At 44.4% G+C, this 26,391-nt stretch overlaps 2 protein-coding genes across 11 annotated transcripts in view; one reads left to right on the top strand and one right to left on the bottom strand.

Moving 5' to 3' along the window:
- Positions 1-9,047, top strand: part of LOC133119326 (retinoic acid-induced protein 1-like) — a 37,400-nt gene extending 28,353 nt beyond the window's left edge. Inside the window, exons 2-5 of the mRNA XM_061229865.1 lie at positions 319-5,610; positions 5,922-6,015; positions 6,297-6,346; positions 7,922-9,047. Coding sequence (XP_061085849.1) covers positions 337-5,610; positions 5,922-6,015; positions 6,297-6,346; positions 7,922-7,930 — 5,427 coding nt within the window. The 5' untranslated portion in view covers positions 319-336 and the 3' untranslated portion in view covers positions 7,931-9,047. The remainder of the gene's footprint in view (positions 1-318; positions 5,611-5,921; positions 6,016-6,296; positions 6,347-7,921) is intronic.
- A 516-nt stretch (positions 9,048-9,563) lies between these two features.
- LOC133119336 (sterol regulatory element-binding protein 1-like) lies at positions 9,564-26,327 on the bottom strand. Of its 10 annotated transcripts, none has more exons than XM_061229903.1 (19): positions 26,292-26,327; positions 22,531-23,019; positions 21,516-21,676; positions 20,892-21,017; positions 19,791-20,009; positions 19,548-19,662; positions 19,288-19,469; positions 18,792-18,996; positions 18,222-18,415; positions 17,475-17,736; positions 16,832-16,998; positions 16,078-16,246; positions 14,970-15,078; positions 14,666-14,775; positions 14,406-14,538; positions 13,885-14,050; positions 12,732-12,908; positions 12,063-12,174; positions 9,564-11,613 (listed from the first exon to the last, which is right to left on the bottom strand). In XM_061229903.1, the coding sequence occupies exons 2-19, from the start codon at positions 23,015-23,017 to the stop codon at positions 11,423-11,425; spliced, it is 3,285 nt and encodes a 1,094-aa protein (XP_061085887.1). In that variant the 5' UTR covers positions 23,018-23,019; positions 26,292-26,327; the 3' UTR covers positions 9,564-11,422. The 10 variants fall into 10 exon arrangements, with proteins under 10 accessions (XP_061085887.1, XP_061085881.1, XP_061085858.1 ...); XM_061229897.1 differs by lacking the exon at positions 26,292-26,327 and adding an exon at positions 25,743-25,857; XM_061229874.1 differs by lacking the exon at positions 26,292-26,327 and adding an exon at positions 23,738-23,930.
- Positions 26,328-26,391: the final 64 nt, after the last annotated feature.

The raw sequence follows: 26,391 nt of genomic DNA, 5'->3' as shown, positions 1-26,391 counted from the left end.
TTTAATGCTGTAATGTCTAATGGGATATGAATGTGTACATATCTGTTGATTTATGGTTATCCCAATAAAATGAAGATAAATAAAAGAACATAGAAAAAAATCCTTTTCAAGGTTGGTATTTTTTAAGCATAACAATGAGGCATGCTTCAAACACTTCTTACAACTCTTTGTTTGACCCTTCCAAAAACAAGCATAGTCAAAAAACATGAAATGATATCCTCTACTTGTTTGAAGAAAGCATTCAAGTAAAATGGATAAATATAAGCAGGGAAGTTTAGCACTAAGCACATTCTCTCTGTTTTCTTTCCTCTTTTTTAGAGTACCCTAGTCGAAGTCATGCAGTCTTTCAGAGAAAGGAGTGGTTTCCGTGGTAACCAGCACTGCCACCAGCAGGAGCCCTATGAATTATCACGCCTTGAGAATTACAGACATCATCACAGCCAGAACAGACAGGGCTATGAGGCGCACTCTCTCTCAGTGGCAGCAACAGCAGCAGCAGCAGGCGCGGGCGCTAAGGATTGTTACGGCCAGCAAGCCTACCCTGGCTATGGCAGCAACTCTGCCTCAGCTGAAAAACAGTACAAAAGAGACAAAATGCCAAGCCAGCACTTACAGGGTGGATACAGCAGCCATCTTAACACTGCCTACTCTACCCAGTACGTAAATGAAGGCCATCTTCAGCAGAAATGGGAGGATTCTTCTCACATGTCCCAGTATGAGCAGAACATGCTTGGTCGGCTGGAATCTACAGGTGGGGCAGTTGATAGCAGATCTCAGTTTCTACCGCAGAATATTCTGGCCATTTCACAGAACCAGTGCTCCCATGTCAGTCAGCCTTCCACTCCGGTGTACACCAGCCATCACCAACAGAAACTGCCACAAGACACAACCCCATCTGCTATGACCTACAGCCATGGGCATCTCCATTTCCCCCAGCACACTCAGTCTCTTGGAACCTCTACGCCTTCTTATATAGAAAAATGCAATGTCACTCCACATTGTTACAAAGGCTATCCCATGCCCCCAAACTCCCAGTATAACAGGCAGCTGGGAAACAGCAACAGCCTCAAGCAGAGTAGCTACAGGACTCAGAACAACTATGCCTACCAGCAGCCTCCATCCAGAACTGGATATGAACAACAGTCCCCGCTGCAGGGGATTCCCAGCACACAGGACAGCCTTTCAAAATACCAACATTTTAGCCAGCCACAACAGAACTACTGCCTGTCAGACATCTCTGTGAGGTCCCCGGAGCAGTACTACCAGAACTGTAGCCCCAATGCCAGCCACTCTCCTGTCAGGTCAGTTGGCAGGTCACCCTCTTACAACCCGACGTCTTCCCCCTTAATGGTCAATTCTGAGACCTTCCTGTACAGCCAGCCTCCCATCACCTCAGGAGCCTCTTCTTCCTCTAGTCTACGGGAGCAAGGCTTACATATACCACAGCAGTCCCAGCCATCCCCCAGCGTCAATCATCAGACAACCAGCTATGCAGGTTCACTAAAGGATAAGTTCTCGGAGAAGCTATTGTCCAATCCCAGCTTGTGGAGTCTCAATGCCCTGACATCTCAGGTGGAAAACATTTCCAACAACGTCCAGCAGCTGCTGCTCTCTGAAGCACTCATAGCTAACAAGAAGGGCAGCAAGCGTAACAATCCTAAACAAGAGGAGGACTTTAAGGGCCAGCTTCACACACTTGAGGACAGTTCGTGTTTAGACACCCAGGACACTGCCCCTGTGCCTGAAGCTTTCAGCACCTCCCCGAACATCCAAAGTGGGCTACAAGAGGGGAGATGCCCCAACAGCTCTGAAGACCAACAGGAGAGTAGTTATTACTATTGTAGACAGAGCACAAGCCCAACACAGGCCACCACAAATGCCCAGCATACTCTGGATATGGTTCCTTCCTGTGTAATGACCTCACCAAGTGACATGTCCTCTCAGTCAGAGGCCTCACACAGGCCTGCACAAGCTGAAGGTGACAACCTGAACACCATACTAAAGGAATTAAGAGCAGAGAGGTCCCCCATCAGCATTTCTGTTCCCGCCTCTCTAAACCAAGAGCAGAACTCCCCAGCGGACAGCCTGGGGGACTCAGCCAAGGAGAACTTTGAGGAGTCAGCCTGGTCAGAGAAGGTAGAGGAGAAGGAGAGGGAGGGGAAAGTGCAGCTCCTCGCAGAGTGTGAGAAGCAGGATGATGTCACTGCATGCAAGCAGGAGGAGGAATGGGCAGGGGAAGAGAAATGCCTGTCTGTTTTACATGAGATAAGTGATGCTCCGAGTGACAACAATTACCCCAATGACAAGGATGAAAAAATGTATCAGGATTTGGTACAGGATTATAGTCCATCTGATGGGGATATTAATGATGCCAGTCGCAGGAGAGACACGGGCTGTGATGCACAACCTGAAACCTACAAATCTGAGTTTCCTCCTGATTTGGATGCTACAGGGAAGAGAGTGCCATTTGTTTGGGGGGATGAATATATATCCATGAAAGACGACGAATTAGAGCTTCCACATGTGAGCTCTAGGAGTCAGCTTTTTGAAGGGAGGCTTTCATCTGCTTCGAAAGTGAGGCTGCAGGCAGACGAAGAGCAGCACGCTGTCCTTTCCAGTCAGGCTGCTGAAGTGAGTAAGGAGGAGAGTTTGCCATCTTCTGAGGTCATTAATAATATAACATGGTCACTGGAATCTGGAGAATTTCTCAGCCCAGCACAGGAGCAGGGCAGCAAGTCTCCAGCTAAACCAGAGGTGCAAGACACCGATCAGGTCACAATCTCAGAAAAGAGGTCAGACATTTGCGACATTACACCTCTGACTAATTCTGTGAAGACAGTCTTCTCGGTCTTTAATGAGGAAGCAACACCTCCGTCCCAGGCAAGGGAGCGCATCGATCAGTGTGAGGCTGTGGTACCGGAACCAGAATCTCCTCAGCTCCCAGGCAAGTCAATGATGCACTCAGCACCTTCCTGGGCTGATACTCCACCTTCCCCCAAAAAAGGTGATGAAGAAATTGATCCTGGAATAAGCTGCCCCAGTGCAGTGACACCTTCAACCAAATCTGAGCCGATGGCTACCTCTGCAAAGCTTAGGGTGTTCAACAGAAAACATGTGAGGGGGAGGAGACGTCAGCCTGGAATGCTAATGCACACAAGTGTTCGAATCAGAAGACTCTCCAGTGCAGAAGGTGACAGTGTTCCAGCACCTCCTCAGGACATGGGTTTACCACCCAGTAAAGCCATGGTCTTCGTAGAACAAGCACGGGCCGCTCACAAGGACCTTTCCAGTCAGACACCTACTCTTTTAACAGAAAACATTCCATCGAGGATGTGTACTCGCTCTTTCACTGCAATGGCTACTCCAAAAACTTGTCTCCGTTTGAAAAGGCAGCCATGCCAAAAACCATCCAATGGGGGTGTTGTCAAAGACTCTCAATGTGACCCCAAGGGCTTGATTTCTAAAATCAAATGGAGGAAGCAGAGAGGCCCTAAGCCTATGGTCATAGGTCACAGGAAGGGAAGGAGGGGCTTAAGTGAAAATAGACAGCAAGATGAAAACCAGGAAACCACCCTGTGCTTATCTCCCTGTGTTAAAGCTCAAAGGCCCATGGTCCTGAGATCGAGAAAACAAACACAAGAGAACCCACTAAAAGAAAAAGCAAAGGAGAGGAAGACAATGTGCATTTTACCCAAGGCATTGAAGGAAATAAAGAGACAACGGACAGCATTTCTGAAAGAACAGGATTGTGTGAGTTCGAAACAAAACCTTGCTTCTGTACACCAGAAGGGTGTGTACAGAACACTGCTTAGCAAATCAGAAAAAAGTGTGTCCTCCATTAAGAGGAAATCAAGCTGCCATTCCCCATTACCTGTGAGAAAACAAAGAGGGGTCAAAGGAATCAAACCAGAGATTTTACAGCCCCCTTTAAAAACTAAGTTGATGGGAGTCAAAGGTCCCAAGAAGAGACTAATGCAAGGAGAGAATTTTAATATTCCTTTGAGAAGTTTCCTTGCCAAAGATCCCTCCCCTGTTGATATAAATGACATTCCTTGTATATCTCCCCAATATCCAGCCAAAACAAAGTATCTGCCCCCTAGAAAAGGCAGAGGCCTAAAATATGAAGCAATGGTTCAAAAAATTACATCACCAGGGTCAAAAAAGCACATTGCAAATCCTCAAGTTGAAAATGTACAAGGAAATGTGATGACAAGAACCACACTACAAGGTTCGGAACAAGCAAAAACAGTACAGGAAGGAGAAGTGGTGCCGGAACAGCAGGAAATCAGACAGAACATTGAGGAAACGCAAGACTCAACCGTTGACAAAGCTTCAGTTATAAAACAGAGAAAAAAGCTGTCCACAGAGAGTGGAGATCAACCCGAGTTAGCATCAGGGTCTGAGAGTCTAGTCATTAACACTCCACGACTAGCGAAACAAAGAGCGATCAAGAACAACCATGAAATGCATTTGAAGCAGAGGAGGAAGAGGAGGAAGGGTCTCACACCCTTAGAGAGTACAGTGGAACAGGAGACACCAACCCCCACCTCTGCACTTCCAGCTGGGGAGCAAATAGCCCTCACACTGACCCCCACACACATTAGCATGTGTAAGAAGGCAAGATGTGCAACGACCCCCACAAAAAAAAGGCAGGCTAAAGCCATGGCTAAACAGGGCATCAAAAACAAAACAATAATCCAAAAAGCAGGGTCCAACCAGAGAAAAAATATATATTTACACAATACTAAGCCTACAAAAAATGGGTGGAGACTTAAGACTCGACACAGACTGCAAGCTAATCCAGTTGTAGAAGGGCAGCAGCCAGAGATTTGTTTAAAATATGTAATGTACAAACCGCAAAAAATAGAAAATAAACCCTTCAGTCCATATGTGTACATTGATAGTTCAGAAGAACTAGCTTCTTTTTGTGCTATCGTCAACAAGCCTGAGGAGGAGCTGCTTCTCCAAGCAAGGGAAAAGAGATTTCCCAAAATACAGAACCCCGTCACCGCTGCTAAGGTGATACCAAACTCCTCTGTGATGCTGCAGGGGCCCTTGGTGAACAAAAACTTGATTGACAGGTGTCTTTCTTGTTGCCTGTGTGGCAAACCAGCCAATTACAGAGAGCTTGGGGACTTGTGTGGGCCATACTACCCTGAGGACAGCATACCACGGAAGGCGATGTCTTTTAAGTACAAAGTGGAGTCTAGGGACGAGAGAGTGACAGTGAACTGCAGTGCGGTGCAGGCCAACACACTGAAGAGGGGAGGTGTAAAAAGCCTAACTGGGGGGAGCAGTGGCAATGGCCGCCCCGGGCGGCCCAAGAAAACAGACAAGGTGTCAGGAGAGACTGCCACAATTCGGCCCAGATTTCTGGAGCGGTACAAAAAGCTGCAGCAGTCTCAGAGCTATGAAAGGAGAGTCGGTGAGGAGGGGGCAGCTCATTCAAGGTTGCAGGATAGCAGTGGAGCTACTCAAAAACAAGAACTGGAAGTAGAGGCTAAGGAGAACTGGGTTCACGAAGCTTGTGCTGTTTGGACCAGTGGAGTTTTCCTGGTTGCTGGCAAGCTGTATGGACTGAAGGAAGCCATGAGTGCTGCTTCTGAGATGGTAAATATGTCAGGCACACCTTTCAACACAGTGCAGGCTATTACTGAGTAATGCTGCAATATCTTTGCAATAATATAGATTATATACAGTAGAAAACCACAACCATGTGAGTATCACATATCTTCCAAATATGTGAAAAATATTTTTATTTTATTTGATTATATGATTATTCTGACAAACTTAGTTCACACTAACTGATTAATACTGGTTACCAAAGAGGCTGTGACCTCTACTGCAGGCATATTTATATTACAATGTGATGTTTCATCATCTTTGCAACATTCAAAGCTTATTTACTCTCCACAATGCAGAGCTGTTCAAAGTGCCAGGATGTGGGTGCATCAGTCAGCTGCTGCAGCAAAGGCTGCCACCAGAAATTCCACTATGTCTGTGCCAAAGAGAGTGGTAAGAGTGTGTGTGGAAACGCTGTGTGCATGCACTTAGTGATTGAAATCTCTTGCTCTCTCTCTCTCTCTCTTTCTCTCTCTCTCTAAATGCTTTGTATAAGGATATTTATGGCATAAATTCACCTTACATTCCTTCACAAGCATACTAGTTTGAACCTGGCATAGGCATGTTAAAGGACAGGCTCATTCAATTAAGGACAATATTAATCAAGGAGAGTACACAACGTATAGCTGACTTTTACTCTTCTGGTTCTTTTCCTATTTATCTTATCCTTACAGGTTGTTTGTTGCTTGAAGAAAGCTTTTCATTGAAATGTACAAAACATAAGGTAACTCTTTTTTCTTCATCTGCAGCTTGAATTCAAAAACTAAAAGTCTTCTATTTTTTTATTGATATGATATGACCCTAAATGATGAATCTGCTTTGGGTTTTGAGTGCAGTGCTTGTTTAACAGCATGTCTAGAGACTACATCTCATCAGCCAGCCTTCCGTTTCTGACTAGCTCCACCCATTTATTATTTTCAATTACGACATTAGTGTGATTTGGACATGTTCTGTTCCAATCACTGTCGTTCCATTCATTTGTTTAGGCACCTGAACACAGAGGTGTTACACGATAATGTGTTCTCCACAGAAGCCACAAATAAAGTAATAATAATGTTTATATGTAGTTGTTTCCTGATCGTCCCAGCCACAATAAATACAAAATGTTATACAGTATTTGCAAATGTATAATATAACTATTGTTTAATATCTATTGTTTAGAATACAGATATCTGTGCATTGGTTTTACCTTAAAGTTTTATTATTTTACATTTATTTTTTTAACGGTTAAAATATGATTAATTCAATTGTGCAATGCGTGTTTACTACAATTCAGTTTCATACAATGTTATCCGTAGTCAACCAGGCATGTGAAAAGGCAGAAATGTTGATTTTGCCGTCATGCTTCTGGGGCAGCACAATGCGCCACCTCCTGGCCTGTCACTAGCACTGCAGCGAGGAGCAGAATCGGGGAAGGTCAGAGCCGGAGCACGGTCTGACATTGAGCACAGACTAGCAAGCAGCTCCGTGTGAAAAACAACGGCCTATCCTCTGCAGACTGACAGAGAAGAGAAGTTGGCTGCTGATCAATACAGCCTCCCCTCTCTGCCTCCCACGTAATGAGATCTCAGAGCAGGCACAGAGCACATCAAAGTGATTCACTAACTCTGGTATCTCCAGAGTTCAGTCTCTGCAATGCCACTCCATTGCCTTCATAAAAGAGAGAGGGGGGATAACACCCCCACCCATCCAGGGCTTTCCGGAAATAAAGCAGGAAAGAAAATGGGTAGAAAATGCTTCTTTTCTGTGTGCATACAAACACATTTATATCAACGCAGTGCAGGATTGATTACATGTTAACAGGTCAGCTTTTTTTCTTAGCTTTAATTTTATTTAGAAATCATATATGGGTGATATGGGTTGTGGCTATAATTTGCTGAGAGGTGATTAGACTGGGGTACACGGTGCTGGACTTCCTGTGCTGGTGAAAGCATCCATGTGGAAAATCCCCTGTGCAGTGCGCATTTACCCAACCATGGAGAAGATCATTTAACCCAGAATAAGACAGAGACTCACCCAGCCACGCTCAGGGTATCTGCCCTGTGTGTAGCACGCCAAACACGCGTGTGCAATGTTCTGGAGACTCCCTCTTGTGTGCAGCTGTCTGTGGCATGTGTATCTTTCGGCGTGTTGGCTGTTTTTGCGCCTGTCTGTGTTTGCGCTGGGGAGTGTATCTCTGTTATGGTCTGTGTGTTTGTGCTGAACTGTGTGTGTCTTTGTGCTCGCCAGTGTTTGCGTTACCAGCAGCCTCTCCCTAATGCATTTCTGGATTGTTCCATTTGTTTTGTTTTCTTTCCAGGCTTTGTAAATCCCAGCCAGCCCTGTGAAGCTCTCCTATGCAGTATATAAAAGGACATATGTCCCTCTGCTGACTAGCCAATGTGGATTACAGCTTAACTCTCCACAGTGAAACGCCCAAAAGGAGCTCTCCTGTAGCACCATAGCAGCAATACAGACACTGGATCAAGTCTACTGTACAGCCTTCTCTGCACTTCCACTTGTCTTTCTTACCGGGTTTTCTTTTCAGTAGACACTACCAACATCAATTTGCTTGGAATGGAATTTAAAAAAATAATGAACTTTACTTAAACTTTACTTTACTGAAAGCAGAATCGTCGGTGACCAAAGGTTCTGTTTTTAAAACAAACGTGGAATTGTGTTTAAAGCTTCATTCGTTCTGACTTGGGCACATGCACACCCAGCATCTACAAGTCCCCCACTTAGTATCAAATGTTGAAACATTTCAGCTGTCACATTTAAATGTACTCATATTCAGATGTTATGCATCAGTGCCAAGTAGATGTAATTTAATATAATGCTCTTCCTAGATAATCAATGTGAATTTCCAATTCGGTGAGAAATTTAATTGTATCAGCATCTGTTCTATGTTTTGTGTTTTAATTCTTTTATCAAATATGTCCATTTATGTGTTGAATTCAGGTCCACATCGAACGAAGATAATTTTTCAGTCCGCATTTCTTCATTATGATGAATCAGCCTTTAATGCAGTTATTTTGCATTTATATTTATAGGCCAATATAAAGTTCAAATTGTTATTGCACACATTTCTGTTAAGGAATGAGACAAATATATATTTTTTTCCTGCACAATACTGGCACGTCACTGACATGCAGGTGAAAGGAATACTTAAACAGGGAGCTTGTTTATATCGTCACAGCTTGTTCATCTAGATGCAAGTCACAACAAAAAAAATATATAGTCCGCATTCAGGCAAGGCAGATATCACACATGGTTGGCAAGTCTTACTGCAGTTATTTTATGGTGTACATAAGTATTTGACTGTTTAATTGTAAGATGTGATGTACTTAAATACTTGTGTATAGTATTTCTTAGAGATATTTATTTTATATAAATAAATATGTAATTGCATATAAAATGTTATTAAAAGAATGGATTAAAATGACTTTTGGAATGTTACTCTTCTAGTTTGGATTGGTTTTTGTCTGTCTGGCCTTAATAGGCGAACATGTTGATGCCAGTTAAGCCCTCAGGTGCTCATTACTGTAGATACAGCACTGTGGTCACTGCTGCATTGTTACGTAGAAGGCAGCCATCTCACCTTTTACCCTCCTGGCTGTGAGCAGGAGAAGCTAAACGGGGCTGGACTCAGAGGGAGGATCCACTGGGAAAACTGGGTTGCTTCTGGAAGTGGTGTTAACAGAACCGTGATTTGGACCCTGTGCATTGATCGGGCATTGTGTTCTTCACTGTACCATGCTTCAGTTAGATGGTTAATATTCAAACTCCCTGGTATTACTTGAATAAGATACCATGACACTTATCAAAAGACAACCAGGAGTATTAACCCAGGTCTTCTGGTAAAATGTCCAAACTGACTATACATCTGGCCACCAAATCATTCCCTTGTTCTAATTGCCCATTTAGATTCTACAGGTCAGCTTAGCAAAGAGAAGCACTCATTAAATAGTTAAATAGTTTTATAAATAACATTTTTGAGTCTTACATGTCATTGCATTAGCAACACTTTTCAAAGCATTACGATGAGTGCTCTGTAGTTAGCTCCAAAATGTTCCAGGACATAAGAGCTTATTTTTATTTACCTTTTCATGAAACAAGGAAGTCAGCTAGGCTGAAAAGACTATACATTCTGAGTAGAAAAGTTAATCAAATACTGGGTAAAGTGCTGTTTGCATTCTACTGTAACTACTGTTGAAAACAAGAAAAATAAACTATTTATTTGAATCAAGGGTATTCAGCAGTAGTTGCCTTAAGGAAACAAATCATTTGAAATTATAAAACATAAGCATTAGGGTTAAATTCAAATAAGGACTCTAACACTGAGAATAGTAGGAAATGTTTCACAATTCCTGTCAAAAACAGGGAAATTAGGTTGAAATCATACCAACAGTCTGAAGACAACACATAATAACAGTACAATTGCACAACAAATTTAGAAGAAATGGATGCACCAACATTATTGCATAGAATAATCCTAATCAGTGAACATGGTATTTAGACATTGGTGGAATCAGAACCATGAATTGTATTCCTATGCTTTGTTTTTATAAATCATATTATCAAGATTTTAAAATGTACAGTTCATACCTTGTCATTGAAAACTACTTACACGGAATGTAATGACAATGCGGTCCAGTAAACCAGCATTTTTTCAGGCAGGGAGGAGGGTGGACACTGACGTTAAACACTGTTCATCAGCACAGTTTCCGTTGTGCCAATGAGGATACTGTTCAGACTCACCACCAGTCCCTAAAATGTGCCAAAGACCACAAGCAATAACCTGCCAAACATTGCTGCTACAACAATGGTAACACTGTTTCTCATCCACAAGGGTTGAAATGCATTTTCATTCACTTATCACGTGACATAGCAGCAGAAACTATGCCCATTCTGAGTCCTGTTTTTCTGAAGCATTTCAAATACTGCAGACGGTGACCTTTCCCCACAGAACTCCCGCCTCCTGCTCATTCCACACCCTGGTACCTCCAACCCACAAACAAAGGAAAGGGGCCGGGGGAAAATAATGATTATCTGGCTGAAAAATGCTAATCATTCAAGCTCTGTATGCAAAATCATAAATAGATTCACAGCACCATTTTACACAAGAAAAACAAAATAAAATTATGAGAAAATCAAGTTGCAATAACAACGCATACAGTATGTTAAATTAAGCCCAACTAGGGTAGTGCAGGTAAAATATACACATATCTGTGTAGGTAAGGAGTCCTTTCCCTCAATCATATGATAGAGGCACTGCCCAGATCATTCGACTCTTAGCCCACAGACAGACAGACAGACACAGACAGATGGACACAGAGACGTCAGCCTTGGCTGAAAACAGGCTGAATGTGATCCAGATCAAAGTGTGCTATAGGGATTATCCAGCAGTGCATATTTGCTCAAAGCCCAGGGAGATTATCATCGGGGTGAGCAGCCCTGCTGAGAGCAGGCTTACGTGCACCACACAGTGGCCAGACACCATGGAGGCAGAGCACCTTAATAAAAATAAAAGAAATTACAGCATTTTCAGTGCAATATGCACAAAATTGGTCGGTAAAGTCATCGTTCAGTGGATTAAAACCCAATATGACCGTGTCAATCAGAAATTGATTGGAATTTAAAAAGGAGAGAAGTGTATTGGCTGAGAATATTCTTCCTGTTGCATGCTTCTGGGTTGGAGAGGGTGTGAGAGTGTGCAGGGTTTGAGAGGGTGTAAGGTTGTGTAGTGTGTGAGGGTGTGTAGGCTGTGATAGGCTGAGAGAGGCTTTTTTGTGCTTGCTGCATGCGCGTGTGCGCATGTCTAGTTGGGGGTGACAGTTGTGCCACCGCCAAGTTTGGCGATCATCTGTTGGCAGTCGTGGAGGCTGTGCTGGCTGCCCGTGTTCTCTATCCGCCACCCCGGAGCTGACAGGAAGGAGGAGGGCAGGAACCGACACGCCAGCATGGCCTCCTGCTCCCTCTGCTCCTGCCCCGGCCTGGCCTCACTCCCCTCTGCAGCGACACACACATTTCCATTCTCCCATTCTATTCTATTTCAGACCACTAAACACAAGCAGCAGAAAAGGGCCCACATTATTTGCTTGTCAAGGATAACTGAGACTTTGTATTGGCTCAAAGTCGACACGTAGTATGTAGCCTAGTGGCTAAGGTGCATGACTGGGACCCGGAAGGTTGGTGGTATCCACCAAGCCCCGGAATAACTACAATGAGGTCCCTGCAGCTGCTGGGCCCTTGAGCAAGGCCCTTAACCCCACATTGCTCCAGGGGAGATTGTCCCCCAGCTTAGTCTAATCAACTGTAAGTGGCTTTGGATAAAAGCATCAGCTAATAACTAACATAACTTTAATCAGTAGCTGAAAACAGCTTGTTAGGCATATGTGTTACAGGTTATTCCCCGGCCCTGTGTGAATGCGCTGGTGGCACTGCAGTCATTGGCTGACCTGCGTGAGTGATGGGCGTGGGGCGGTGCCTCAGGGTGCGGTGCAGCAGCTGCTGGGTGCGGGCGGGGCTGGCTCCCGCCATCAGTCGAGCCGTGGCCTCGTGCAGGAACAGCTGCGGGCAGGAGGAGGAGAGGAGTCACCTGGAACGCCTCCAGCACCACGCTAACTCAGCTACTGCTAACTCGGTTCACTAAACACATTACTCTTCACTGCAGGAAGTATCTTTACTTCTGGAAGTATCCATCTACAGTGTTACTGGTCCGGATTGTCTGTACTTTCATACCTCAAGGCTGCTTATGAGCGCCGTTATCTGATATTTCAGGTATAGTTCCGTCTTTGCTGAGGGCTGTAATTTCCCAGCTTTTTTTTGTCTGTAACACCTTCAAAAATGTACAGAATCTCACAGCACACCACTCGCAAAAGCAAGCGACTTACTGACGTTGATGTGACGTGTCAACAGCAGGCCTAGGCGTGAATGTTCTTTCAGTGATTTAATTAAGCGATACGCATTTTAATTTGGCTTTTGTGAATGGGATTTTTTTATATTCTTTTTTTATAATTCACTGGAACTTAAAAAGAGAAAGAATTTTCACACAGTACACCTGACGGCACACCAGACTGCCACGCTGAGACGGTTGGTAAATGCTGCTCCACACTTGGGTCTCTCACCCTGTGCGTGGCGGGCCTGTAGTTCTGCGCTAGCTTCCTGAGGGAGCGCAGGTCCTGCTGGAAGCCGCACAGCTGCTGGGGGCTGGCTGGCAGGGCCCCACCGGGCCCCGAGCTCTGCTGCTGCCACACGCTGGAGCGCGAGGCCAGGAGCAGGTCACACAGGAGCACCAGCAGCACCTGGGGCAGGGAGGAGAACGTGACAAACACATGCACACCCTGCTGATAAAAACAGCTCAAGCTAGGTTTTCAAACAGCTGGTAGCTGGTTGACTAGTTCAGACCAGCTCCATACTCAACATGGTTTGACCAGCTCAAGCTATGCTTTGGAACAGCTGGTAATTGCAAGCTGGTAATAGCCCTTCTGGGGCCCTGAAACACATGCCCTTCACAATAAACAGAGACACCCCTCATAGACATGCAGTTATGCACAATTTACTCGGTATTCCCATGTGCTTGTGTGCATGTGTGTTTTCTGTGTGTGTGCACATGTGTGAGGCAGCTGGGGGTTTGTGACAAACCACATACAGTATTTAGCAGGACAAATAGATATATTTAATCCTTAAGTGGCTTGGGATTAGAACTGAAGATAAAATATATCCTTTTTAATTTAAGGCACAAAAGACAAAAGTAAAATATCTCCCAAGGGAAGCCAACTGAACTGTCTATGGGGAACGGACTGAATTGAGAAAACTGCACTGCACACCGAATAATTAAAAATATTTGATCTTCTCATTTTTAATAACATTTTCTTACATAACAATCATTTAACAAGACCAGATAAAAAAAAGTTGAGATAAAACTGTAATCATGGAATTCCAATATGTTTCAGTGCTATCAAAATAAAAGTAGCACTTCCGATGGCCAGTGGTTTGCTTTCACACAGGTTGGAGCTCCTTGCTTACGTGACGAGAGGGTAGACAGTTGCAGCTGAAGCACACTCCCCAGCACCCAGACGCAGTCACTAACACTCACTGCAGTGCTGCACAGCTCTGTGTTGCACTGCAGAAACACTGCACTCAGTACAGACACATGCAATGCAACTACAATGCACAACAGCTCTGGCCAGGGCAGAGAGTAGTTCTGCAGCTTTAAGGATGCGTGGGTAATGGCGTCGTGGCTCGGACACTGAATGAGTGAGGCCAGTACAGGGTTACCTTGTCGATGTTGCTGCAGTGGGAGGATGAAACCAGGCTCAGACTGTCTTTCACCAGAGCACTGGCTCTGTCGATGTAGCTCAGGGTCGGCTGATAGTGCTCCGGTTTGGCCAGCAGGGTACGCACCGCTCGGAAAGTGTCCAGGGCCGCTCTGGGCAAAGGGTTCCTGAACGATCAAAAACAAGGTTGAATATTGTTAATAAACATGATAAAGACAAGATGCTCAATACAATCTTCACGGAATATATCATTGACCTTGACCTGACTGTGGTGTGCAAATGAAGCTTCCAGGAGTTATGCGAAGGGGTTCATCACTCCTATGAACTTCTGATAAGCGATTGAAAGCATATGTGTATGTGTGTGTGCATATGTGTGTGTGTGTGTGTGTGTGTGTGCGTGTGTGTATGTGTGCATGTGCATGTGCATGGGCATGGGCATGTGCGTGTGTGTGTGTGCGTGTGTGTGTGTGTGTGTGTGTGTATGTGCATGTGTGTGTGTGTTTGTCTGACACTCCCACTCACTCTGCAGTTAGCAGACTCCTGGGAAGCTGCTCTACAGCTGGGTAGAGTCTCTCAGCAGTAGCAGTGTCTCCTTGCAGCCAGCTGACCATGACCACCAGCACAGAGGACCACCACTTAGAGTGAAGGTCACAGCCTGAGGGTCATACATCAGTGAGGTATTTTACATACAAACATTTAGATACATTCAACGAGATTATAAATATTCTGTTTTATTCAGTTTCGGGGAAAACAGCCCAAATCCACCCAATTCTAATTCTGACCTGTGATAGTGGCCATGTTGGTCCCGATGGCAAAGGTCTGGACTTTGGCTCCAGCTTCTTCAGATGAGCTCGACAACAACTGGAGGTACTCCAAAGAGTCTGCATATTTCCTTCAGGACAAAGAGGTTTATTTTCCACAATTAACAAATTAGCAAATTAACTACAGGGGACAGCATGTATAGTACTGGAATGGAGGGCCAGTGTAGGAGTCACAGAGAGAACCGGCATGTGAGTTCCCAAGGCTGTGAGGAACAAAAGTAATGCGTTTTTGTCTTTTTGTGATGGTGAATGTGTGTAAACTCACCCCTCCGCCTCGCTGAGAGTCTCGTGTCTCTGGGGCTGAGCCATGCAGTACAGGGCCTTCTCCAGCAGGTGCTCCCGGAAGGCCTGCGCTACCTGGGCTAACGGGTCCACTGGACACAACATGCCAACAACAAAGAAGCTTCACTTCTGAGCCTCTTTCACTGCAAAAATGTCTGTTTTCTGGTCTGTTAATGAAACTTCAAATCTTCTTTTCTCTCAAGGGGAAAACATTAGCTTGTTCTTGCTTGATGAGTGAAATTGGCAAATTTTGAATTGAGTCCAACTGTTTCACCTCATTGGCGATATTTTCAGCCAAAAAGTAAACAAAGATTTAATTACAAGATTAAATGCTTGCTGCGAGTGACATACTTTTGGGTTTTTGCAGTGCTGAACTTCCTTTTAAACATTTAAACATCATTTTGCGAAATATACCTTTTTTCCCCACTTACCCAGACTCTTTTTTATTTTTGTGCATTCATTGGCTCGGTTTCCATGTCAGCATAAAGCACAGATTTTAAGCCTATAGGAGTCAGTAGCCTACCTCCTTTAAAGTGGAGAAATACACCTTACAGCAACTCTGAAGCTGTCTTACATTTACACAAGGTATCATGTGTATTTGAAATACACAAGAGAGACGTTGTTTTTTGGAGAAGTTAGAAGGTTGGAACTATAACCGATGAACACACATGTAGCTATCCTTCCATCTCCCGCTGGTTGAGTGCACCTTCGGAAGGTACTCTCTTGTCTCTTGTTTTTCCCGCACGTGTATTTCAAATACACATGATACCTTGTGTAAATAAGACAGCTTCAGAGTTGCTGTAAGGTGCATTTCTTCACTTTGAAGGAGGTAGCCTACTGACTCCTATAGGCTTCAACTCTTTATGCTAAGCTAACACGTTATGCTAACATGGGAACCAAGTCAATGAATGCACAAAAATGAAAAGGAAATCAAACATCTCGTCTATGTCGGAAAAAAGTTATATAAATGTTCATGTATTCACTCTAAATACTGTATGTACCACACATGTAATATTCCTGTCTATCTGGATGTTGTAGTTTACACTTTTGGCGGATTAGGAGGGTTGGGGAAAGGAATGTGTGCAGCTAACCTGCATTTCCTGCCTGACTGTAGATGCTGTCTTTAGGGCAGCTGTGAAGCGTCCAGAGCCCGTCCACAAAGAAGCGGTGGCCCAGGGGATGGCAGAGCCACTGCATGGTGGGAGGGACGCCGCCGTTCAGGGAGAGCGAGGCCTGCCGCGCGCTGCTCAGGAAAACCCGCTGCACACACACAAGCGCATGACATCACAGCCCGCACACTGCCACACGTAAAGGGGGATTTATCAGCACTAAAGCGCGTACACACTGGGCTGCTCCATAGCCCATCATGTTAGGGCACTGTTCCAGTGTGGGAATGAACCCTATGGTCAGGTATTATTGCGGACCATACCAGCACTCACTCAGCTCTATCAGTAGAGAAATTGTACCACTGTCCAAATACATATGGATCTCGTTGTATGTAAGTGGAATCACAATAAAGCTGTCTGCTCTTCATTGTTTTATTTCCAATCCAATGTGCTGGAGTGCAGAGCCAAAACAACTGTCCCAATACTTTTGCATAAAACTGCATACGTTTATAGCCAGTTCTGACTCATTGCCTGAGCTTAACTGTGGGCTGCTGAGGGAAGTGAAGTAGCAGTCGGACACAGTTCATTTCCAAGGACAGCGTACTTGTCTGCACTTTCCCATACTGAGAGAGGAGGTCAACAACAAGAGGGCAGCACAGAAATAGCAACACAGGGAGTGCTACTTTCGATAAGTCTGTAAATATGAGGGCAGACAGGGTCACACTGAGCCAATACTTACCGAGGTGAAGTGCAGGGCTCGGGGCAGACTGGCCTTGACCCTCAGGGCAGCCAACACGTAAATCTCAGCCAGCGCGGCCACAGACAGACAGCGGCCCGCGCATTCGGCCAGGTTTACTGCGCTCAGGGCCATGTGCACCGCTGACAGGGTGCTGCCGCCCAGCTTTCCTGTGCCAGAGAGAGAAAAAACCAGAGTCCAGCCACTCCCACAGCCACTGCACACCACAGGTGACATCATGCAAACACAAGCAAAGAGCAGGGTTCACAGAGTACATTCAGCTCAATCCACATGTTTGGGAGCCAAAAACAACATTACTGGAATGAAACCTGACTTTTCTACTCGGCCTTATTTGCTTAATAACATAACATATTTCTAGCTAGAAGCTATTAAACCACTTACGTAGCTTGTGAGCAGATTCATATTTTCCCTAGAGATGTAGAGCAGCGCGACTCAACCACACGTCATGCAGGAAGCAGTATCTGCAGGCATTTGCTCCTACACCGCACTACACCACACAATTTCACCAAATAGTTTACCCGTTTGGTTCAGATAATAAGCTCATTATTGAAACCAGGTGGTGTAGTGCATGGTTGAAGCAAATACGTGGAGGGCCAGCTGAAATGCCGATGTCTCCCCCCCCTACCTGTCATGTGCAGCTGGTGCAGGCGGTGGTAGACGAGGGCAGCGTCGTAGCTGCTCTTGCGGGCGTCTTCCCGCAGCGAGCGGTCCGAGCGAAGCCCCCCGGCCCTCCCCGCCAGCCAGCGCCCCACCCACACGCTCTGCAGGCACAGCCTCACCCCGGCCCACAGCCCAGCGCAGGCCAGGTCCATCTGAGAGGTGGGCAGGGGACGACCCAGCGCCTTCAGGCACGTCCGCAGGTTCTGAGCAGCCTGAGCAAAGTCTCCCTGGGGAAGAGAAGGAACCAAGGGTCCACATCAGACGCCCTCACCTCTAACCAGGTGTCTTCCATGAATTTCTGGGCCCTACGCTAATGCAGTCTTTGTGGCCCCATTCCCATCTCTTGAGGGCTCCCTCCACCTAGGGGCCCTGGGTAGTTCGTCCCACTATTCTCCCAGCAGTGACACTCCTGCCTAACTGACAACACACATTGCACCTAACTCTACATCTAAAATGCTGCTGGCTGGTGATTACAGCACTAGGCTGGTCCACAGGGGTTTGCTCACTCTTCTCCTGGTTGCTACAGAAACGTCAGCCATAAAGTGTGGTTGGCTCAGCATGGTACAGAAACATCAGCCATAAAGTGTGGTTGGCTCAGCATGGTACAGAAACATCAGCCATAAAGGGTGGTTGGCTCAGCATGGTACAGAAACATCAGCCATAAAGTGTGGTTGGCTCAGCATGGTTCAGGGAGGTTCTCTATTGGTCTCACCCTGGCCAGGTCCAGGTCAGCCTGCTTTCGGTGCCTCCAGAACAGGACTGAGGAGCCAGAGTGAGGTCTGGTCACTGGTTCCCCGTAAACTAGCAGCCAGATCAGAACCCCTGCTGTCAGCAGTCCGTTCAGCAACCAGAGCATGAGGGTGGGCCAAACCCACTTCAGCAAGCCTGTGGACTCCCCTGGGCTGGCTTCAATACAGATGCACCATTTCACAGATTAAAATAAACAAAGTGAGTGCATCATCAGTGATTAATTGTTAACTACAGTAGCACAGTGCAGTCAGTAAATATTTGGACAGTGGCGCAATTTCAGTTTTTTTGGCTCTATACTCCAGAACATTGTATGAAATGGAACAATGAATATGAGATTCAAGTCCAAACTGTTGTTTTGTCTATGGGAAAGATCACTTATAAACTGTGTATATAAACAGAATCTAAGAACAATATTGCTTCGAATGATTTTCATAACCATTTCTGTGCTTAAAAGCATGTACTTCAAACATAAAACACACATGTAAACGTGATTAATAATGAAACCTGCATGCAGTTATGACATTGACAGTACCTGCAGTTTGCAGACCCAGCATGCTACGGCCTATCCCAGCATGCCCTGCGGTGCCCATGGCTGCAGTGCCAGACGTTGCGCTGTTCATCAGGGCTGACAGGGGGTTGAGAGAGAGGAAGAGGAAGGTGAAGGTGCACAGTACCAGGCGGGAACGGTCCTGCATGCCCGCTCTGCTGGGGGAGGACTCTTCTGACTTCCACAGTGACTGCAGACCAAGACAAAACAACACAAATAAGGAGGGACACTGCTGAGGAGTACAGACTACCCACACACAAGCACACTACTAAAGGCTCTCCTAAAGAAAGATGCACCAGGGTTTAATTTTATAATGATAACTGCATAGATAGAGCAAGGCTGCAAATACCCTATAATGGGTAGACCTGTACTACCAATCAAAATATATTATTCTCGAAAGCAAAACAGTACTCATCAGTGAATAAAGAAAACCTACTTTTGGGTTCATGAAGCCTTACACTGCCCACACATACTGACGTACATGCAATGAGTGTGAATGTACCCTGGTCTCTTCCCCAGCGGGGCTGTTGGGCTCAGAGTCGCTGCTGAAGTGTGAGAAAGTGCTGTTGAGTAGAGGGGAACTGGCGTTGGAGGGCGGGGGTGTCGGCAGCACATCGCACGCTGCACTGTCCTCATCCATGGCCACCAGGTCCTTCAGAGACTCTGGAAGACAGGGGCCCTGTGTGAGGCAGACTGCTGTGGTGTGTACGGAATGTACCGGAGGAGTGACGGAAATCTCACTGTTCTTTTGGGCTGCCATTCTCAAAGCGATGTTCTCCTTCTTCAGCTTCTGATTGGACTGCAGGAGAAAGCGGATGTAGTCCACTGCTTTTCTCAACACTGAGGACTTGTTCAGCTGAAAGCAGAAAGCAGCACGAGGAACATCAACATCCCATCCATTATGCCCTCTTCATACCGGCTACACAGACCATCCAGAGACATACACAGCACACTGGATACACAATAACATGATGAGCATCTTACCTTGGCCTCTGTTCCAGCCACCAGATCTTTGAGCTCAATGATCTTGTCATTGATTGAGCAACGGTAGCGTTTCTCTATGGCATTGTGGGCAGTGCGCTTCTCTCCCCTGTTAGTCAGCCCTGAGGGGTTACCACTGACGGCGATGCGGTTGATTGGGAGCTTCTCGGTATCCATCACCACCGGCACAGCGGTCAGGAAAGTGCTGCCACTCATCAGGGCCTGAGGGACAGAGAGAGAGAGATCAGTGAGGGCACAAGGAACGGAAGACTGCACCTCCAAACAGGGTGCACCTGAGGCGGATTATTACACCGTCCACACAGCTGCCTTTCTACAAAAGACAGCTGCCTTTCTACAAAATACCATTTCTTTTTTAAACTCTTTTTTGAACCAGCATGCAGATGGATGCGTCACCAGGACTGCTTAGTCATAATTAGCAATGGGGTTCGAAACCTGGTTCTGCATATGAACCGGCTCCAAATTGCTCAACAATCGAGAATTGATGACACTCAGTACTTCTGACAGTTCTGACACTATCAATTATTTTATTGATCCGACATTTGGGATATTTTGCGTGCAACTTAAACAGTCAAGCCATTATAGAGAGCAAGTAAATAACGTAATTGTCCATAGTCTAGCATATGTTTTCAATCAATCTCCCAATTTTTTCATAATAGCTTGTTAAACTGCCAGCACAGAATTCTGAAGTACACTCAGTACACTCACACCCGGAATTCCCCCAATGCTAAGTCAATGGAGAGCATTTTTAAAAGCCTTAATTGTTTAAGTAGTAAAAAATCATGTAGCTCAGAAAAACAGAAGCAACCTGACCAGTGTATGAAAGTTTATGATGGTATGCGGTATGTCCAGGAAAGAAGTCCAGGAATAATAAGTAGGCTAAAGATTCTAGAAATAGAAGAACAGTAGCAAAACAATAATACGCTAGAAATATAGTTAATTTTTCATTGGCAATTATTAATTTCAGATGGTCATGTACAGCCAGCACGCTACGCTGCCCACCCCTCATCAATTCACTGCTGCTACGGTTCCCTATAAGAAGCGCATCAGACAGCATCATTCCTCCTGGCTCAAGAAAGTGAGTACCTGCATAGGGCTGGTTTGGACAGAAGAGGTGGAGATAGAGGAAGAATTCACCATAGCGCCAGCATCTGGCTTCATAGCAGTTAGCAGGAGAGAGCTTGCCTTGAAAAACTGCGGTTGAAGAAGCACCTGCAATCAGAGAGGGATCAGACTATGGATCAGTGACAGGGACTATGGACTATGGATCACTGCCATTGTCAAACACTTAATACGGTTGAGAAATGTGTGCATGAAGGCATAGGGTACATTTTCACCCTAAAAAGTGTGTCTCAATAAAATGCACGCTTCATTATTGCCAATATATGGCTTTGGGTGACAAAAGACATACATTACATTACATTACATTAATGGCATTTGGCAGACGCTTCTTATCCAGAGCGATGTACAACAAAGTGCAAAGTGAATACCCATAACCAGGGATAAGCGCGCTGAAAGAGCCTAGAGGGAAGTACAATTTCAACTGCAGAACAAAGAACAGTAGAACAAAGATAAGGACTCGGGCCAATTTGGTTCTCAAATTATTCTTATTCTTTTAATACCGCACCATGCTAAATATATGAATAAACAGCTTACCTAGCCACACAAAACTAGCAACGGTATCATCCTAGCCTACATGTGTGTACTCACAGGGACTTGTTGCACATGAGGAGAGCTGGTTTGTGTGGGTGAGTTTGATGATGAGGCCGAGAGCAGTTGGGTTGGCTGACTGTGAACCTGTGTTTGGACGACCACTGGATTGGTTTGTGGTTGAGAGGCTGGCTGACTTGTAAATGACTGAACAGATCTGCCTTAATGAAAAAATATGAAACAAAAAAAGTAGGCATTTAAATAAAATAAATGATCATAAATACATCAAGTGCCATTATATCTATTTTATCTGATCTGAAGGTTGCAATTTTATCTTTATCTGAAGACTGCACTTATCAATATGAATATCAAAAATGGAGAAAACAGCCATTGATTACAGACTGGAACCACCGACATGATCACATGCTGATAAAGAAAGGTTGTCTTTTTCTAGTGCTAATGCCTACATGTACTATGTCCTCACAGCCCAATTACTTATCAGTGTCCCACAGAGTTGTTTTTACGAGTCAATATTAAAACTATTGAATACTGCCAACAGTCTTCAAAGTGAAGAGGGACAGAGGCCAGCTGTTTATACAGGGACATACTATTGATAAAAAACTGAGAAAAGGACAAGTAAAGCTCAACAGATTGTGAGCCTTTTCCTTATCTGTCCCTTCAGTCATCAATAACACTGACAAACATCTGAAACCAGTGGTCCAGTGGTAATCTACACAATGAACCTGTCTCCACTGCCATCAGTGCCCAAAGAGGCAGGGAACAACTGATTAGCAAATTCCATTAGCATGGCCCATTGCCAGCAACCCACCACAGTCACACTGACCTAATACAATCGGTCTGTGTTTCTTGATTACTGCAACGCATGAGATACACTCATCACTCAGGAAAATAAACAATTATGTTAATGAAAAGGGACTTAATGTGGGCTCGATACAAGCATGTTATAAAATGCACTGGAAATAAACAGTGAAACCAGCCCATTCTTAAATTATGGCAAAAATCAATACAATAAATGATCAAATAAAAAGTATAAATACCATACATCATATTGTACCTGCGTGTCCGTTCTGACTGGAGTAGCTCATGACTGCCTTTAGCTGCTGTAGTTGTTCTGGCTGCTGCAGCGGGGAAACAGCCTGGGGGGGAGAGCTGAACCCCAAGGCCATCCCTGCAGGACTGCTCTGGCGGGGGGCCTCCGGGGGTTTGGGCTCCAGGTTACCCTGAGTGGGCAGGGGCGCTGGACGTGCCATAGGGGTCAACATTCGAGGGAGGTGATGCTGCCCGAAGGCAGGGGCTTGGTGCAGTTGAGGGGGAGGGAGAGTGTGAGTGGTGGTATCTTCCAATAAAGCATCCAAGTGAGTCGCTGGGCTGTGGCTATGGCTGGGCCCCCTGAAAGACGAGGAGGCAGACGACAGGCTAGAGGGAGGAGGGCAGGCGTGCGGGGTGCCTGAGAGCTCATGTGCCGAAGCACTCCCAACATACTGAGGGGGGTCAAAGAGGTTGACAAACTCCATGTCCTGGTTGTTGATGAGCTGCAGCATGTCTGGGCACAGCAGAAGCCTTCAATTAGTATCCACAACTACGGAAGTCAAATAATACTCTGCACATAATATCACCAAATCATCTCAACGCATTATATTTGTTTGACTGACTACAAACAGCTCAGAAATGTATGTGGAATTTCCACCTTTGTCAGTTATGCAGTCACTATGGCACCACTTTAATCCAGTCACTGACAGTAATCCAATTAGCAATTAATTGCGTCCTTCAGTGGAGCAGGTGATAAGCAAGCTGATGGCTCTTTAATTGGGTTTATACCTTTCACACAGCAGGGGTGCAGAAGCAATCACCTTCTACTTCCACTTTTAGCTGCCCTACATCGCAATCTTATCACCACCTACTTGCAAAACATTTTCGACTCTTCAAGTAATTCATTTGTTTTAGACTGAGCAATAACAACTTTCATGTGAACTGCAACTGGAAGGAAAACTGGAACTGGAAGAAAAAATAAATGAATAAATAAAATAATAAATTAATGAATACGATCAAATTACATGGCATCTATGACATTATGCACAGCATGTACAGTGCTGCAATAATCATTATTGCATTACATTACTGTACATTCACATCATTCATACCGGTTTTTTTTTTAAACACATGAACTTGACCGCAAATTGTTTCTATTTACTCGTAAGTAGGATACTAACAGACAGTTGAAGTAAGGTGCGCTGAAAACGCTCATAATGTAGTGTATTTACCTTCCAAAGTGCAATCCATGTTGACAGCTACGTATCATATGGCGTTAGAGAACATGGATCGGCTACTGTAGTTACCCCAGAACTAATTAAGAGTCAAGCAAGAAATTATCGACGAAAATTGTCAGCATTACTTCATAATTTTAACAGTTTAATTAAGGACTGAAGTCAAATGTATGCGGGTGTACATTACACGCCTCCCTCTTAGCTACAAAAACGCATGGCAGTCGGGATGGATTTGTAAAGCAATGTTTTTGGATGAGGTGATCGCTCACAGCCAATGAGAAGCTTCCTAGACGCCTTGCTATGCAGGCCTGCCCCCAAAACAGCCTAAGCGAGAGTGTGTCAGAGTGCTGTCTCGTCCAAGACAAGGTGAATGACCAAGGCCAGGGTTAACATCGGACATATGGTATTATCGGTCAATTTCTGGGCTGAATAGCCTAGTTTTATTTTTAATGATGTTATTATTATTATTATTATTATTATTATTATTATTATTATTATTATTATCAAATAACAAAAATGGTACTATTGAAACCTTTATTTTAACAATTTATTTTAAGATCGTTTATTTTTAAGAAACGTAACTTTACCTCGGAAACACAGCTATTTTAAATTGGTCGGTGGGAAGCTTTAAAATGTACAAAAAAACACTGACCCAGACTATAGCTCAAAGAATAAAAATATACAATGCGTATGTATGTAGTTCTGTATACACCATACATGCATGTATACGGTGCATGCGCATACACAAGACAAATGGTCACTTCTTGAGATTGGAGGCTATGGTCTGCTTGTGAACTCTGTGGGGGAATGATCTCAAGTAACCCTGATGACGTCACACCTTTGAAGGAGGGCGGGGAGCTAGCAACAACTTCATCCCTGACATGAACTGCATGAATGATACACAGCTGGCTAGTTGGTTACTAGGGAAAATGTTTATCATAAGCTTCCTGAAAAAGACTCAGCAGACTTATGTCGCTCAGCAATGTCGAGTCAATATCGCTGCGATCGTGAGGAGTAAAACGGCACAAGAAGATCATCCATGCGCTAACAACGAATATAGCATTTTGAAAATCAGTCATGTGACGGAAAATTGTATTTTATCACACTCTACGCTCACATTAGCTTATGTCATCATAATCATAGTAAGCAAACTTGCCAGAGATTGGAAGACGATGGTACAAGACAAGTACATTAGGCTAGTGAGTATGGACGTAAAGCTAATTGAGTCGCATTGACCTCAACCAATCACACCAGGCTGTTTCTGTGGAGTGGCCAATGGGAGTGGCGCACTCTCGACTACAGTGACTTGACAGGCTACTCATTCAAGACGCCGTTAAAGAATAACATTTAAGTCAAATAGCCGGATAAAAGAAACCTGCAATAGCTAACATTGATATAATATCGCCATTATCATAATTTCACGTTAATGTATTATGTACATTGGTAAATTCACATTTGATTCAGCCAGACAGACATCACCAACATGTTGGGTGACGACCACCTAATCAAAATATTGTAGCTGGCCGGAGTCAATTTAAGTCAATGGTAACATAATAAAAGTACCTTTAATTATCCTATTAATTTGTTTATTTATTCGTTGTAGAAGTCGTAACAACAATACTCATCGTCATCATCATTAAATGGAAACGTGTAAACTACTGCGAAATGCAGCTAGATAGCCTTCAGGACATAGGCTATGTGAAGACAACTTAAAGCCTACCAATTGAAGACGATGAGAAATGTGACTTGCATGGACACAAATGGGTTTTCTATTACCAGCGAAAGGGGCTTCGGGAGTTCTGGTTAAGTGAATTGGCGGTGGCTGGGGATGATTTGACAAAACATAAAACAATGCTACGTTCCAGACAAAACATTGAAGAATAGCCTACTTATGGTAATCTAAAACAATGTGTATTGGGTTAGTCTACGTAGCAAGTTTGAAAGAAAAAAAAAAGAACAGAAAAGGCTACTTATGCAATTAATTAAAATATGACATCCATACCTTAAGAACAGTCAAGATTCAACATATTTTCCTTGGTGACAACTGCATTAAATAAAATCAGATTAGACAACATTTAAAAGCGTAAGAACTGCCGTTTCCCCTGAAAACCACTTAGATGCCAACTACTGCCCAAGATTATTGGAAGGCGTGGTGTCCAGACAGAAACTACGCCCCCAGAACAAGGTGAGTTAGCCAATAAGACAGCTGAACTACAAAATGGGGTGATTTCACATCACATCTCTCCCCGGTGGTAACATTACTCTTGCAATGGTGGGTATCAAATGTTCCGTGTCAAGAATATTGAAGTGTCCTCAACGATGGCCCTCAAACTTGAGACATAGCCTATTTGACTTTGAAAGGATGGTTTCACAAACGTGATTTGTATATAATACTCAATTTACTCTATGGTGAATTTGTGTGGTTTAAAATAAAATCTTTGAAACTATTTAAATTATGAAAAATGCTCCACTGCTCTAATATGAATACAATTATGTGAAAGTATGTAGTGTGAATTTGAAACATGTCAAGACCGCTGTAATCTCTCAGTACCTTCATGATTTCCAAAACAGCCATGAAACAATCTCCTTCAGTTAATCTCCTCAGGATGAAAACATTTTAAAGTGAATTTGACGAGAGTGTAAATGGGGAA

This window comes from Conger conger, chromosome 2 (genome assembly GCF_963514075.1).
Source record: "Conger conger chromosome 2, fConCon1.1, whole genome shotgun sequence".
Taxonomy (NCBI): domain Eukaryota; kingdom Metazoa; phylum Chordata; class Actinopteri; order Anguilliformes; family Congridae; genus Conger; species Conger conger.
Note: the sequence above shows the minus strand (reverse complement) of the source record. Positions and strands in the feature narration are given on the sequence as shown.